We start from the raw sequence: 14,276 nt of genomic DNA, 5'->3' as shown, positions 1-14,276 counted from the left end.
CATAAGTTACTTTAGCTCTTTCGAAAGGAGTCTCTCCTCCACCAAATTAATTGTTTGTTCTTGCAAAATCAGCCCCAACCCATATGATTATGATCTTAAAGCCATGTATTATTTAGAGAAATATGATATATTTTTCTTTTAAATATTCAGAAATTAGGATAATTCACTTTCTCCTCAGTTGTAATAGTTGTAATATGATACTCTAATTATTGTTAAATTATAAATTTAGTCTCCAAATTTCAATGTTGTGCCTAATAGATCCTTTACCTATTCAACATTTTTTAAAATTAACGAATCTATTTGACATAAAATTTTGTATATAATAGGTTGTAAATTTTACAAAATATTAAATAGGTCAAGGGACATAGTAACCACGAAATTGAAAATCAGCTACATATTCGACACAAAATTGAAATTTTAGAGACTTATTAAATATTTTCAAAATTCAGAGACCTATTAGATACAAAATTGAAAGTTATCTATTAGACACTCTTTAATGAACTATCAGGTAGCTCATTAGTTTAAAACATGTTTCAAATTTCGAGTCACACGTCGACATGTCGCTCAACATGTCGACATATCGAGGACCTCGACATCGATGCGGGAGAGAATCTCGTTTTCCCCCAATAACTACGACATGTCGAGGAAATGTCGAGATGTCGACGAAATGTCGCTTTTTTTTTCTTTCTAACTTATAGTCTAAATTTTTTTTGTAATAATTTGAAAAGATATAGTCACTAGTGGTGTTGATGGATATTTCGGTTAAATAATTTGAAAATATATGTATAGTTTGTCTGGGTGAGATAACATAAGAAATGATTTTTTTCTAACCAAAACACCTTTTTTTTTTTTTACCTTGTGACCTTTTTCTTTTTGTTTTCAACCATTTTTACATTAACGTCACAGAAACCCCAAATTCTAGTAGTGTTTGTTTCCATCTTTTTATCTCTCATAGCAAATAAGTAAATCTGACGAAAAAGAATCAAATTTTTTCTAAAACAAATTAGGGAGGTTTCCCATTCAAATTTGGCTTAAGATTATATATGTTTATTTGAATTAAAAGAAAAGATCATGTTTGGTATTAGTTAAATTATATCACCACTATCTGTATATAATAAATTTTATTTTTCAAATTTTATACCTATTTCACATATCTGATTTAATTATTGAACTAAATATTAGATTTGATTAGAAATTTTTAATAGAACATAATCAATCAACAATAGCTTTAATTTACATGTAAGTATATATATGATTTTGTTCTGACGTTATCACTGCAGCGACATTTTCATAAGTATATTATTGATATATTTAGATATGACAATCAAAATTGAACAATTATGAGCTAATTAAGCCTACAATTAAAGTTTTATTTAATAATTCATAAAATTTGCATAAATATCCACAACATTCCGTATTTTTTTCCGAAATATCCATCACATGTTCATCGACATTATCCGTAAAATCGGGACCTCGATATTTCCATCGACATCGACATTTTGAACCTTGGTTTGAAAGTGACTATGGTAAATTGAGATCAGGGGATGAGTCCAAACCTCGTGATGACCACATACTTTAAGAATTAATTCCTATGTATTTTCCGGCACTAAATGTTGTAGGGTTAAGTGGCTGTCCCGTAAATTTAAAGTTTAGGAGCTATTTGCCATAAATTGGAAAGTTCTTCAATTAAACTTGTAACTTTAACCCATTAAAACAATCAAATCAAGCAATATCTTTAGGTTTAAATACAAATTTGATTTAATTTCTAAACTTTGTGCTAGATCTATTTACTATTTAGTTTCTAAAATTAAAATTTGTTATTATTTTTCTAAAGTTCTATTTTGATGCTCTTATATAATTTGCATGTTGCCCTATAAAATGCAACTACTTAGAATTGGACCGTTGAGTTGAATTTTGAAGTTGCGTTTTGAGCTTTAATTCTTGCACCTACCAACAACCGCTGTGTACAAGCTGCATACGTATTAGAAAATTTTACTCACCATCAATTTAATACGTATTTTTAAAATAATCACAACTTTTCATTTCTTTTAATTATATTATAAATTAGACTTTTCTTAATATATTTTACCTTACATGTGATTTAACCTAATTTGAATGGTGCTGTTTTTGTAAAATTGTAAATTTTGTACTTTGTTTAAAAATATATATTTATTTTATGTTATTTATATAATTGCCTTTATTTGTTATATAAATTTACTTAGGTGAGAACACAAGGCTTTGTAAACTTATGAGTTTTTTTTTTTTTCCCTTTTCTTTTGAAGTTACACGCGCACCTTACAAATTATAAATTTATAAACTAAATACTGTAATTATGTAAGCTTCTCAATTTTTGTAATATTCGTTTGCACAATCTAAATTCAAGCTATCCTTTTTTAAGATACAATTATTTAGTTCTGGTAAACGATATTTTATTTTGTACAAATTGGAGTACTAAAGTTTGAATCTCCCCCTCAAATAAAAGAGTAGGTGTCAATTAGTTATGTTTAGGTTGGTGAGGAAGATCAGCATGTTATCCTAGAGTCACTTTTATCTGTTAAGCGACGATCCTTCCATTCGACCTCGTCGGATCATTCAGACCGACTTTCGTCCCTGCTCGACGGGTGGGTCTTGCAATTAAGCACTCTTCTGCCTTTTCACTCGAGGGTCCATCTCCGTCTGGTCCGAGGAAACCTTTGCACGCCTCAATTACCCTTTGGGAGGCCTACCTCCCATAGAAACAGTCTATTTGAGACTGTCCCTTGCCTCTAGGTTCTAACACAAGTTTAGAATTGGCCTCTAGGTTCTAACACAAGTTTAGAATTCTAGCTCTTCCAGTGTGGTAACTCACTAATGGTTCCGACCCTTTCTTAGGGGCCTTCTTCGCCCTCCACCGAGGAAGGATGTGCAGGAAAGGCCAATGCTTTAAACCTTACTAAATTTAGATCGAAAGGATTAAAAATTTAAAAGCACGATATCATATTTTGCAATTTTATTTTCAATCATATTTATCAAGAAAAAATCTTTGTTCGAATATTAACCACATTTTTTTTTCACACTATAATGTTTTTGACAGACTGGTGATAATCATAATTACAAATAAAATTTTTTGTGTCAAAATAATTCGATTCATTTTTATCTGTAACGCTTCGTTTGAGAGGCTCCGTCCATTTTTATTTTTTCTGAAATAAAATCATCTAGCTTATGAAATATATTAAATTTACAAAAAAAAAAAACACGGAAAATCCTCAAATTCAGTTTTTTGTATCAGAGCGATCAGCCTCCATAACTGGTTCATTCGCCAGGAGTAGCAACGAAGACGACGCCTCCAGTTCACTCGCTTTGATTTTCACATTTTCTCGCAGCTTTTCCAACGATTCCTTCAATTTCAAAAGCTCATCGAAATTCAGATCCTCGATTTTGATCGATTCCTCTTTCGATTTCATCTCCTTCTCCAGAATCTCTCCCCTCCTCTTCTCCAATTGCAACTGCTTGATCAGATCCAGAAGTTCCTCATTCTCCTTCTCGATCATTCCGGCCTCCCTCGCCGGCGGAATCGGCTCCGATTCGTGGTTTAGGTATCGATCGATCACGTCCTCGACGTTCGGATGGCCGAATGAGAACGCCTTACCGCCGGGCGAGAAGACGACAATCGCGATCTCTAAGCCGCACAGAGTAGCGAGATCGTTCGCTTTCTTAAACAGACCGTTCCGGCGCTTCGAAAAGGTAACTTGCCTAGAGCTCCTATCCTTCACCATCTTCATCTCGATTTTTCGCCTCCCCATAGATTAAGTATACTGTTGTCTTTTCGTCCTGAAAATTTGATTGATCGGAGATTGATTTCTGAGAAGATCTGTGATTTGAATGTAATCGATCGAAAAGGAGAATTAGGTTTTTTTTTTCCAATGTTTCTAATATCGGATTTTGGTGTATATTTTATACACATTATTTTGTTCATTTCGTTAGCTAACATGGAAAGCTTTTAATTCTCTTGCTAAATATGCATCGTCGTTAGAAATTAGAAAATACGATTATCTTGAAGGGGGTTAATATCACTGAAATTTCAGAATTCGATGCAAGTAAGAAAGATCTACCTTTTTCCATCTCAAATCAAATATTAATATTTGATAAAATAAAATTAATTATTATTATCATTCAAAAAAAACATATTTTAGAAATGAGAACATAATCGTGCCTATCAACTTTTATTCATTTAGAACATAATCAAAATGAGATGACCAAAAGAGACTAAATTTGACACTTTTTAAAAGTAGGCGATCAAACAAATATTTCAAAAGTACAAAGGTTAAATTAAATCATAATCAAAATGAAACAGAGAACAAAAAATACTTCCCTCATATTTAAAACTAATATTTAAGTTTAAATTTTATTATATTTTACTTATATGTTTTTTTAGTTTTTATTTTAATACATCTACGGACTAAAATATATACTTCTAAAAGTTTAAAGATTAAAATAAAATAAAATAATTATTTAATCGAGCAAATTTTAATTATTTTTGTCATTTTTATACACCTCAGTTGAATTTGGGTAGTCTAATGTCAACTATTTTTGTTTTAATTATTGAATAAAAAAATGTCGACTATTTTTATAATGTTGGATTTTTATTTTTTAAATTTATCTAGTAGTTGTTTTTAAGGAACTTTAGCACATTTGGTTGGTATAAATATAAATTATAATTCATATTTGAGGGTGTATTTTTCCAAGGTGGAAAATAATTAATTTTCAACTGAATCTCACGTTAGATTTCCATTTTATTCCAATTCGAATTAACTGGATCTTTATTAACAATCTAGTGTGTGGCGCCCCATGGAGATACTGATGGACTTTACCATTGGATTATATTTGACATTGATTTTGGCCCACCTAATATTTATTTTCGCCATTTTCTAAAATTATTTGTTTATTATTATCAAATATTACAATTTTCAACAGCAATTTTGTCAACAAAAATTGTCTGTCTCAAAAACACTTCTAATTCCATATATGTTTTGTTGATGATGAAATTCAAGTAATTTTAAAAAAATGTCAAAATTACTTCAAAATATACTATTTGAATGACATATGAAATAGTTGGATGGACGGAGGATAATTTGTGGTTTGTGATTATTTTATTTATAAAATTCTAGTAATTACTATGCTTTGCTTAAGATTAATAATATTGGAGCCTATATTTAATTTGAAATTTTTTTAGGTAATTAGTAATTTGCAAATCTATGAGTTTCTCGTGGTATACATATTTAAATCTTATATTATACCTAACATATAAATTTTTGCAAACATAAACTCAATAACTAAACTCGATCCCCACCTCCATATATTATATTCAGAAAAAAAAATTAACTAGATACATATTTTGCCAATTAATACTAAATAATTTTGATAAATTGTTAATTCAAGGAAACAAAAGTTTAGCTTTGCTTGTATTTCAAAAATCTGGAAATAAACCAAAATGAGTAGAAAATGTATTTTTTTTAAATAAATGTAATAAATGAATAAAGAGGGAACAAAATGGGTAAATGACATTTCTCCGAATAAATGCACTTGTAGCAATCATTTAATATATTATATTTTTATAATTTCAACCCTTTTTGGGTTTTCAATTTTCAACCACGACAACAAATTCTACTATATTTACAAATAATTTAGGCTAGAAGGAAGATAAAAAAAAAAAAAGTTAGGCCAAATTTTTATCACGATGTTATAATTTTATAGATCTTTTTAAAACAATTTTTTTTCTAAACTAAAACTTGTTTTATATGATTTAAAAAATTTTATAAGCCTCTTTTGATTTTAGCTAAATTAAGAAAATCAATCTGATCTTTTTTTTTTAGGTTCCACTGTTAGACTAGGATATATATATCAACTTGGTCTCTGAAGTTTTAAAATGAACATTCTCAGTTCTAAATGGTCCAAATTGTTTATTGTAGTTGTTGATGTGACAAATTATATTAATTAAATAATATATGTCAATGAATATAATTGGTCATATCAACAACTACAATAAACAATTTAATTGCAATTCATGGACCCTTTAGAACTATTTCTCAAATTTTAGGGATTGAAAGTGTCTATTTTAAAACTTCAGAGGCTAAGTTGACACCTACTTTAAACCTCAAGGATCAAAAATGTTTATTTTGATACTTCACATACCTAAGTAGACACCTACCTCAAACCTCAGGGACCAAAAATATATTTTGTAAATTTTTTAAAAAGCGTTCAACATATATTAATATATTAATTTTTTCAGGACACTACCATTCAAACAAAAATTTGTGGATTGATACTTTAAGCCTTTTTGATAAATTATGAACGTATAGACTACCTAGATCATGACAAAGTTAAAAAAAAAGGACGAGTCGTAATCTTAGGTGTCGTTTTTGTTTTTTATTTATGTTTATTCATTTTTAACAAAGAAAAATAGAATGGTATAGTCTCAACACCTATAAATTCAAAATTTTGAAAAACAAGAAACATAATTAGTTGTAAAATGCTTATGATTATTAAAATAAGAAACAAGAACGTTACCAAACGACCATTACATCTTAATTCTTAATTCATATTAACATTCTAGACCATCACATTAACATTTCAAACATGATTTTTTTTTTTGTAAAGCAAATGTGAGAATGAATGATTCAACTAGTTGATCACTGATCCTACCTGCCAGCCAAACTAAAAAAACAACAGAATGTGGAGTTCATTTTCTTTTCAAGTATTTTCATTATTTGGTTGGTTGGTCCATTTGAATAAATGCAAGTTGGTCCATGTGGACAATAACAGTTAAAAATAATTCAACAGAAAACTACGAATGAATAAAAGAAAAAGAAAAAGAAATTGCAATCTAACTTGTCAGAGACAGCATTAAATATTTCATTTTGTTTTGACCCTGTAATGGGTATTTCAATTTTAACATTTAGAAAAATATTTGTTGTCATAAGAATATCTTATAGTTATACCAAAATTTCTCTTTATATTCCATTGTATTTTGTTTTTCCGATTTTCTATCCAAACCCATTTTAATTTTCACTGTCAAGTTTTTGTACTGTATTTAATAAAAAGTATAGCTAAGTAGAGTTTCGTTAAATATACTGAAACAAGTAAACAAACAAAATTAAAATAGTCTTCTTAACGATATTAATATAAAATATCTTGAAATATAAAAATTAGAATAAATAAGCATACAAGTAAAGAACAAATTTGATTGTAATATAATTTTTTTTTATTTTGAAAGTTGTAATAACTTGACTTTTAACTCTTGCAGGCATATATTTTAAAGTTAAGTTCAAATCTCTACTTCGATATTATACAATATTGATGTCGTACAACACTAGTCTTGTGGTCGGTCTAAAAATATACACCGTTGTATTCCTTTATCATATGGTCACTATAAAAAGGCAAGTGGGTCAAGTGGAGAACTTAGAACAAGGGTTAAAATATTTCAACAAAAAGTTCAAAAAAAAAAAAAAAAAGAGAAGGAATGTAATTAGATGACATCCTGAAACAGAGGTCAATTCAAACGGGGGATCTGAAGAAATCTCATCTCTTCTAAAACCCTTTGAATATCCGACAAGACCCGGGATTTTGCGTGGCCATAAAATCGTTTCCTAATTTACATTTTTCATCTCCTTCCCCCAAATCCAAGTGGGTACAAAAATTTCCCAACTCTTTATTTATTTTTTCACCAGCAAAAATGACCAACGATTTCCTCATCTTTCCCAATCCTTGCTTTTCTTTTCATATTAATGTCTGTTTCATAAACTTTAGAAACTTAGAACATTGTTGTAGTATAGTGACAGATCTTTCCCAACCCTGAGGCTTTTTCCAAAACCGTTGCTTTCACGCGCTCTCTCACTCTCTTTTTATAGGAGAAGGTAGAAGAACAGAGAGACAGAGAGAGGAAATGACTTTTGAACTAACTGAAGACTCTTGTTTTCCACGGGGATTGTTAGTTGTACATGTGGGTCTTGCTCTCGTTGATGCCATTATTGCAGTTCTTGCATTCTATCAGGTTTTCTCTGTTCCTGAATAGCCTTTGGAAACTTAGATTTTGCTTATTTTCCCCCCTTTCTTTCTCCCATTTCTTGAAACTGTGGAATGTGGGTTGTGAATGTACTTGTCCTGCGGTTTTAATTTGAGGTTTGGATTGTTATTTAGCATCTTCTGATTGTTTGAAGACTGGGGAATTGGGGTTTTCATTACATTTATATAATCAGTGGCATTTTGATGATCGGGTGACTATTGAGTTCTTTTATAGTTTGATTTTCTTTAGTTGATGAAAAGAAGGGGGTTTCAAACTTTCAAATTGGTCAATGAAATTCCAATCACTAAGATTTGTACTTTACCCTCTTTCTCACTGTTACTTTTAGTAGCCTGCTGGTTTATTTTATTACTACTTTTCTCAATCGATTCAAATAGTTAGTAGTTATTTGGTTAGTTGACTGCATCTGTGAATAGGTGACTTTGCTTGTATATACCACTTATTTCATATTCAATGACAGTAATATTGCTTTAAGCATTGTTGGAGAATTTCAATCTTGGTGGCCTCACAAGTTCATTGACACTGTACTAATATTTCCTGTGACGTTTATCGTTTTCCGTTTCCGTTTACAATCCGAATCATTCTTTATGTAAGAAAAATAATGGCTATTCCTTATTCCGTTATGTTCCAGTTAGCAAGGATTCAATCAAGAAATTCACATGGTTGGACTCGTCAAAAAGTAAGTCTTGCATGATATTTCTTTATGAGATGAAATATGAAATAATTTGGTTAGTTGGGGGATGGTTAGATTTAATACCTTTCAAAAGGTGTTGGTTATGAAGGTTTGTTTTGTAATTATCAGTTAGGTGTTATTTTTTTGGATTTGAGTACCTTTTTGTCGGATGGTCCCCGGACTAGTTTTTTGTATGTCCCGTATATTCTTTCATTTTATCTCAACAAAAGCAGTTTCTTATAAAAACAAATGAAATCATTTCTATCGATGCTCCCCCTTTTATCTCTTAGTTTCAGCCGCATTAATTGACTTTACAGGCAGTTCAGGGATCATGGGTCTTTCTTATCCAATTGAGCTGCCATAGTTTCTGATTGAATTTCAACATATATGAACTCAATTCTATTGCTTGGGAGAGAGATTTCATCATGTCATATTATTGCACTGACAATGACATCCTAAATTAAAAAATGTCAATATTTTTCCATCAAATTGTAATGTATAGGATCAATTCAGGCCATTCGATAATCTTTTGCCTTCTGCATTTAAGAATTGCTTGGTGGGCACCTCAGAGGTTCCTTTGTTAATGGCTTTGGATGCCTGGAGATATTCTCAACAGTCATGGGTTCAAATTCTTAGGTCGGAAAGTTAATAACCATTGGCCTTGGAGTGGGCAAAGCCTCCTTGGCAATCCAGTACCCTGGTTACCAAGAAGAATTGCTTGTTGGAGTTTGGACAGACCTCTAGTGGATTTGATTTATTTGAGAATAAAGCACACTGAAGCAAGTAGGGCTGAGTGTACTTAATTGGGTATTTTCAATCCTTTCCTTCATGGTATTGTTCATTTAGTTAGTTTGGTAGATTGGATTATGTGGGAGTAGGAACAAGTTAGAAGGGGGCCGAGGTAGAGAGAGATTTGTATAAAGTAGAATACTGAGACAGGGATGAGAGATGCAGGACTCTTGAACTTCCTGCTTCTCTTGTCTTAACCAGATGGAAAACAATAAGTTTTATAAAAATTAGATGAAAAGTGTTGTATGTGCTCGCCAACAGAATAGTCATTTTCCAAACCATTGTCACGATCCGATTAGTTGTGATCTGTGATGTGTTTTTTGACATTATATAAAAAGCAATGTGCTTAATTGATATTTATGTATAAATGGACCAGTTCGTATAATGATTTTTGTCTCATGCTACTTGCAAACTGCAGGTGTTCCATATATTAATTGGTTCTTCTAATTTGGGTAAGACGTTGTCATTTTCGTGATCCTATTCAAAACTCACTCTTTTTTTTTCCTCCTTTATTTACCTCTACATTTTATCTTTGAGAACTAGTTTTTGTATTTATTTATTTGACTCAAACATGGTTCCTCAAACTGGTTTCTTTCATGGCAGGTTATTTAGCTTATTTTGTGTTAGCTCTTTTTGCTGCTTGCAATGGATGGCCATGTTGGTCAGGTTCTTGTGGCTTCATTTTTATGGGTAATCTCTCAGTGTCAAATATCCTGAATCTCTTGATGTTGGGACTTCAATAAAAGTATTTATATATGGATTTTTTTGTTTGCAGCCTTCCCCAAAATTCTGCTTTTGGCTTTGTTTCTTCTTCTTTTGTCATTTTGGTAAGTGGCAATTTCCTTTTTATCATTAGCCTTCTAATATTTGCATGAGTTGATTTTTAATGCTTTGTAGAAGAGTTTCTTCTTTTCAATTCTCTCTTTTTCGTTGAGTCTCATTAATCTTAGTTGCAGCAGCTTGATGTAAAGAAATTTTCACAATGATAAGAAAAGCTCAAGAACAAAGGAGGAAGATAAGACAGTTCTTAAATACCAAGCTGCCATTGAGCTTGTAGAAAAGTGCCCCACTTGGCAAGAAGTCAAAATGAAACTCATAATTATATGATATTCCTACTCTTTTCTTCAAAAGTTATTCTATTCCTTTTCATCCACTCGGCTCAAAGAATGTACTGTTTTGAAGCGGAAATCGATCTTCTATGCCCTATTAGATTTATTCCATATTCACCACAGCCTTAGATTTCTATACCATTTCATTATTGTCTTGTTTGAAAGCTGTTGCTTATGATTATGTGGAAAACATATATAGGGTTGACCTCTGCCACCAGCCAGATGATGAAGACGATGAGGACGAAGAGAGAAGTTTCGAGGAGGGCTTGTTGGAGACGATATCTAGTAAACCAAGTTCATCAAATACAGATTGGAGTAAGAGGTGGCTTCCGGCACGACTGCCTCACGTCGGAAGCCGCCAAAATTTAGTAATACTGGTATACGATACAGTATTCTTTTTAGCAACTACTCAGATTTTGTTTAAATGGATGCTGATTGCTTATAAAGAAATTGAAGTTCTCAAATGACCAATCTGATCATTGGTTGATTATTTATAGGTGATTGCGATTATCTTTGTTTTAACATTGGCATTTGCTCTGATACTCTGGATTGGGATGGGAAATAAATCCATTGATTCTTTGGTAGTTGTTCAGGTACGAAGAATCTTAAAATAGATTTGCATTCAACAAACCTTTTTTTTTTTTTCTAATATAATGCACAATATTAAAGTATGGCTCGGATACAATTCTCTCAGTTTGTTAATGCATCAAATGTGGCGACTATCTTAATATCTATATGACCAAAAAAACATGCCATGTGGCGTTCCAGCTTAGTATTAGCTTTCTATTTCCTTTCTTGATTATCTTACTAATCTGCAGGTAGTATATGTAGATTTTTTCGCTGTAGCAATACTCTTATTAGGATGCGCATTAGCTTGCTACGGTATGGAACTATCCTTTGTACTGGAGTTTGGTTATCTTAGCATCTTCGCTCATAATTCTCGATCTCAGTTTCATCGAAAAATACTCTGTCCTCCAGCTATTGCCTTATTCTTGCATCAGAACCAAGGATCGCCTCCCATAATACTGCTGTCTGATAGTTTTTTATCTCTCTAAAAGAATCGCTTTCATAGTGAAAGTACAAAAAGGCAGAACAAAAAATACAGGTCAACTTGAATATAGGAGCCATGAAAAAATAATTACAGCTATTTCTTACATATTTTATTAGATCTTAAAAAACATTTTCCCTTTTGTGTTAACTTTGATGTCCAGGACTGCTATTGTTCTTGAAAATGAGAAAGGTTAGATCTGAGAGGGCATCATCTGAAATATTGAAGGTAGCAGACTAATTATTTTTTTCCTTTACCTCTTTTAATTCTTAATTCCTACTTTATTAGACTAATGAAATACAGAAACTCATAATACTTCACTCTTCAATAGTGTCGGGATTGCGGTTTCATGCACCTTTTAGTTATGTTCTTAAGACATTAAATGCTGCGTTCATCTTATTACTTGGAAATTATTCTGTTTTGTTCCAGGTTGCAGGTTTAGCTGCGATTTCTGTCATATGCTTCACTTCGAGTGCACTCGTAGCTCTTTTAACTAATATACCGGTATACGCTCTATTTAACTATGTCCTCTAGTTTTCTTAAGAAAAAAGACAAACGACAAAAGAAAACGACGTGCTTGATAGTTTTGTGGAACAGTGAATTTTACTCATCATTATGATTGCAGGGACTGTATCAGTGGCGACAATATCACATTTATGGTGCATCTGCATATACTTCTATTTTGCTGATTACATACTATTTTATAGGTATATGATGCTAATTTTCCATTTCAAGTACTCGATAAAAGAAAGTTCTCACATTGAAAGATGATATAAGCTTTCTTAAAGTTAGTATGGGTATTGGTATGGAAAATGTCAACTTCTTGTCCCACAATTGTTTAGTTCGTTTGGACTCGAGTTTGATCGGGAACAAGCTTAAACACTGTTGAAAGATGTTTAATCATTAGATTGTTTGTTTAGTTTCATAAAGACACAAGTTTTTGATAAGCAAGAAGCCGATGTTATAATTCTTGAGGACAGTTTTTCTAGGGAGCTTCTATATTTTCTTACTCTGCGCGTTATTATTTCACTTTTACTTGGAAATAGGAAGGGACGACTCTTCAATATGTGCCGATCTTATGCCAATTAATTAGAACTCCAAATTTTTCTTCAAAATTTTGATATGAAGCAGACTACTATGCCAGGATCATCAATACCTTCAGCATTTGTTCTTTGGATCACGAGAGAATTACCACCATGGATAGCAGCTAGTGCCCAAGAACAAGCGACAATAACCTTCAGTCGGGACGGTTCTGCAGCTGTGCGTCGTCCTCAACAATGGACTTTGACAACAAATGCACCGGTTTGTACTTGTAGAATTATTTGGGTCCTGTTTATCATGATTTTTGTTTTTGTGTTTTGTATTTTTGATAATTATGGTTGCTTCCTCTTAATTTCTTTGGATGTCTTTTACCTTTCTTGAAAACATATTTGAATTCTTAGTCAAATTTTAAAGACAAAAACAAGTTTTTAAAAGTTACTTTTATTTTTATTTTTATTTTCCAAATTTTACTTTTGAAAAAAACTTTTTAAAGAGTAGATGACAAAACAAAGAAATACACAGGCGAAAGTATGGTATATAAGCTTAATTTTAAAAAACAGAAAACACAAAACTAGATGTGAAATGGTTATCAAATGAGTTATTAATTACTCTTTCATCTCTACATTCATTATTTTGGATGTGTGCTTGAAAGCGGTCATGGAAGTTGTTTGTCATTGCCTTTCAATTGTAGGTATCGAGGGCTAGCCCCATATGAATGCTTTCGAGATGCAAGTTTACTGTCTGCCATTTCGAAAGCGTGCCAGAATCGCCGATCGACTGACCCCGAGAAATGATATTTGATTGTTATGTAGATATGATTGCAACCGTTGTGAAATGTGCTTGTGATCAGTATCGAAAAAATCCGTAAGGTGCTGTTATATGATGCTGTAAACGTGTATATATACTTATCTTGCATATTGCCTTGATCAAATGTTAATAGAATATCTGAATATCCCGAGCTAACCACTGATTTTGCCGTTTCATTCTCGTCGAGATGTACATTTGCTACTTGGAGATCCATGGCAGCATTCTTTTTATGTATTCTTGTCACACTTTGTAGAAAAAATAAACAGAGAGATATTTGTGGTAACTTCAACAGTATGAGTCTTGATCAACAACAGATTTTTCTTCGCCTTTCGATCGAGCATTGCCCTGTTTCTTTATTCTCCATGCCAGTTTTTCTGAGAAGGGTTTGTAAATCTTCGCCATTTTCTCGACCTCCCTCGACTCGAATCAGGTCAAGAACTTAGCAGAGTAGCAGATTTCCAGTACAGCAAAAAGCACTAACTGAATCAACATTTGATACAAAGAACTCTCGTAATGTTTCAACAACACCAGCCAACCATTTTCACGACAACGAGATCGGGTCACATTACGTCGTAGTCCCGGAGAAGTTTTGAACCATAGTTGTTGGTAGTCGGTTCCTCGATGCAGCTTCAACACATCAGATTTGATACCTACAATGGTTGATAGCTTTATTTGTGATGGCAAAAGTACTCGTTTAGATGCCAAGAGGTAGAAGCACTTTGAGTTCCCTCAATGCACCTTCTGTAGCTT

The 14,276-nt window shown here is 32.0% G+C and overlaps 2 protein-coding genes across 4 annotated transcripts; one reads left to right on the top strand and one right to left on the bottom strand.

Annotated features, from left to right (window-relative positions):
• Nucleotides 1-3,117: 3,117 nt before the first annotated feature.
• LOC111010863 (agamous-like MADS-box protein AGL29) lies at nt 3,118-3,989 on the bottom strand. Its single transcript, XM_022284437.2, has one exon. The coding sequence runs from the start codon at nt 3,780-3,782 to the stop codon at nt 3,252-3,254; it is 531 nt and encodes a 176-aa protein (XP_022140129.1). The 5' UTR covers nt 3,783-3,989; the 3' UTR covers nt 3,118-3,251.
• A 3,473-nt stretch (nt 3,990-7,462) lies between these two features.
• On the top strand, nt 7,463-13,857 carry LOC111010719 (protein TOM THREE HOMOLOG 1). Of its 3 annotated transcripts, XM_022284232.2 has the most exons (14): nt 7,468-7,662; nt 7,887-8,029; nt 8,691-8,738; nt 9,940-9,973; nt 10,125-10,211; nt 10,297-10,348; nt 10,830-11,007; nt 11,128-11,223; nt 11,449-11,512; nt 11,842-11,906; nt 12,108-12,182; nt 12,304-12,385; nt 12,823-12,980; nt 13,411-13,857. In XM_022284232.2, exons 2-14 carry the CDS (start codon nt 7,922-7,924, stop codon nt 13,432-13,434), a joined length of 1,071 nt encoding a protein of 356 aa, XP_022139924.1. In that variant the 5' UTR covers nt 7,468-7,662; nt 7,887-7,921; the 3' UTR covers nt 13,435-13,857. The 3 variants fall into 3 exon arrangements, 2 of the variants coding, with proteins under 2 accessions (XP_022139924.1, XP_022139923.1); XR_015789705.1 differs by having other exon boundaries at nt 7,463-8,029; nt 12,810-12,980; XM_022284231.2 differs by having other exon boundaries at nt 7,469-8,029.
• The last annotated feature ends 419 nt before the right edge of the window (nt 13,858-14,276 follow it).

The sequence above is a fragment of the Momordica charantia genome (genome assembly GCF_013281855.1).
Source record: "Momordica charantia cultivar OHB3-1 chromosome 3 unlocalized genomic scaffold, Mcharantia_2.0 BLBB01000003.1, whole genome shotgun sequence".
NCBI lineage: Eukaryota > Viridiplantae > Streptophyta > Magnoliopsida > Cucurbitales > Cucurbitaceae > Momordica > Momordica charantia.
The sequence above is the reverse complement of the archived record's forward strand: the minus strand, read 5'-3'. Positions and strand labels throughout refer to the sequence as shown.

Coding starts and splice junctions, on each gene's coding strand:
- LOC111010719 (XM_022284232.2), top strand. CDS start 7,922: ATGACTTTTGAACTAACTGAAGACTCTTGTTTTCCACGGGGATTGTTA. Junction 8,739..9,939: donor ATGGTTGGACTCGTCAAAAA/GTAAGTCTTGCA, acceptor TGCAAACTGCAG/GTGTTCCATATATTAATTGG. Junction 12,981..13,410: donor CTTTGACAACAAATGCACCG/GTTTGTACTTGT, acceptor TTTCAATTGTAG/GTATCGAGGGCTAGCCCCAT.
- LOC111010863 (XM_022284437.2), bottom strand. CDS start 3,782: ATGGGGAGGCGAAAAATCGAGATGAAGATGGTGAAGGATAGGAGCTCT.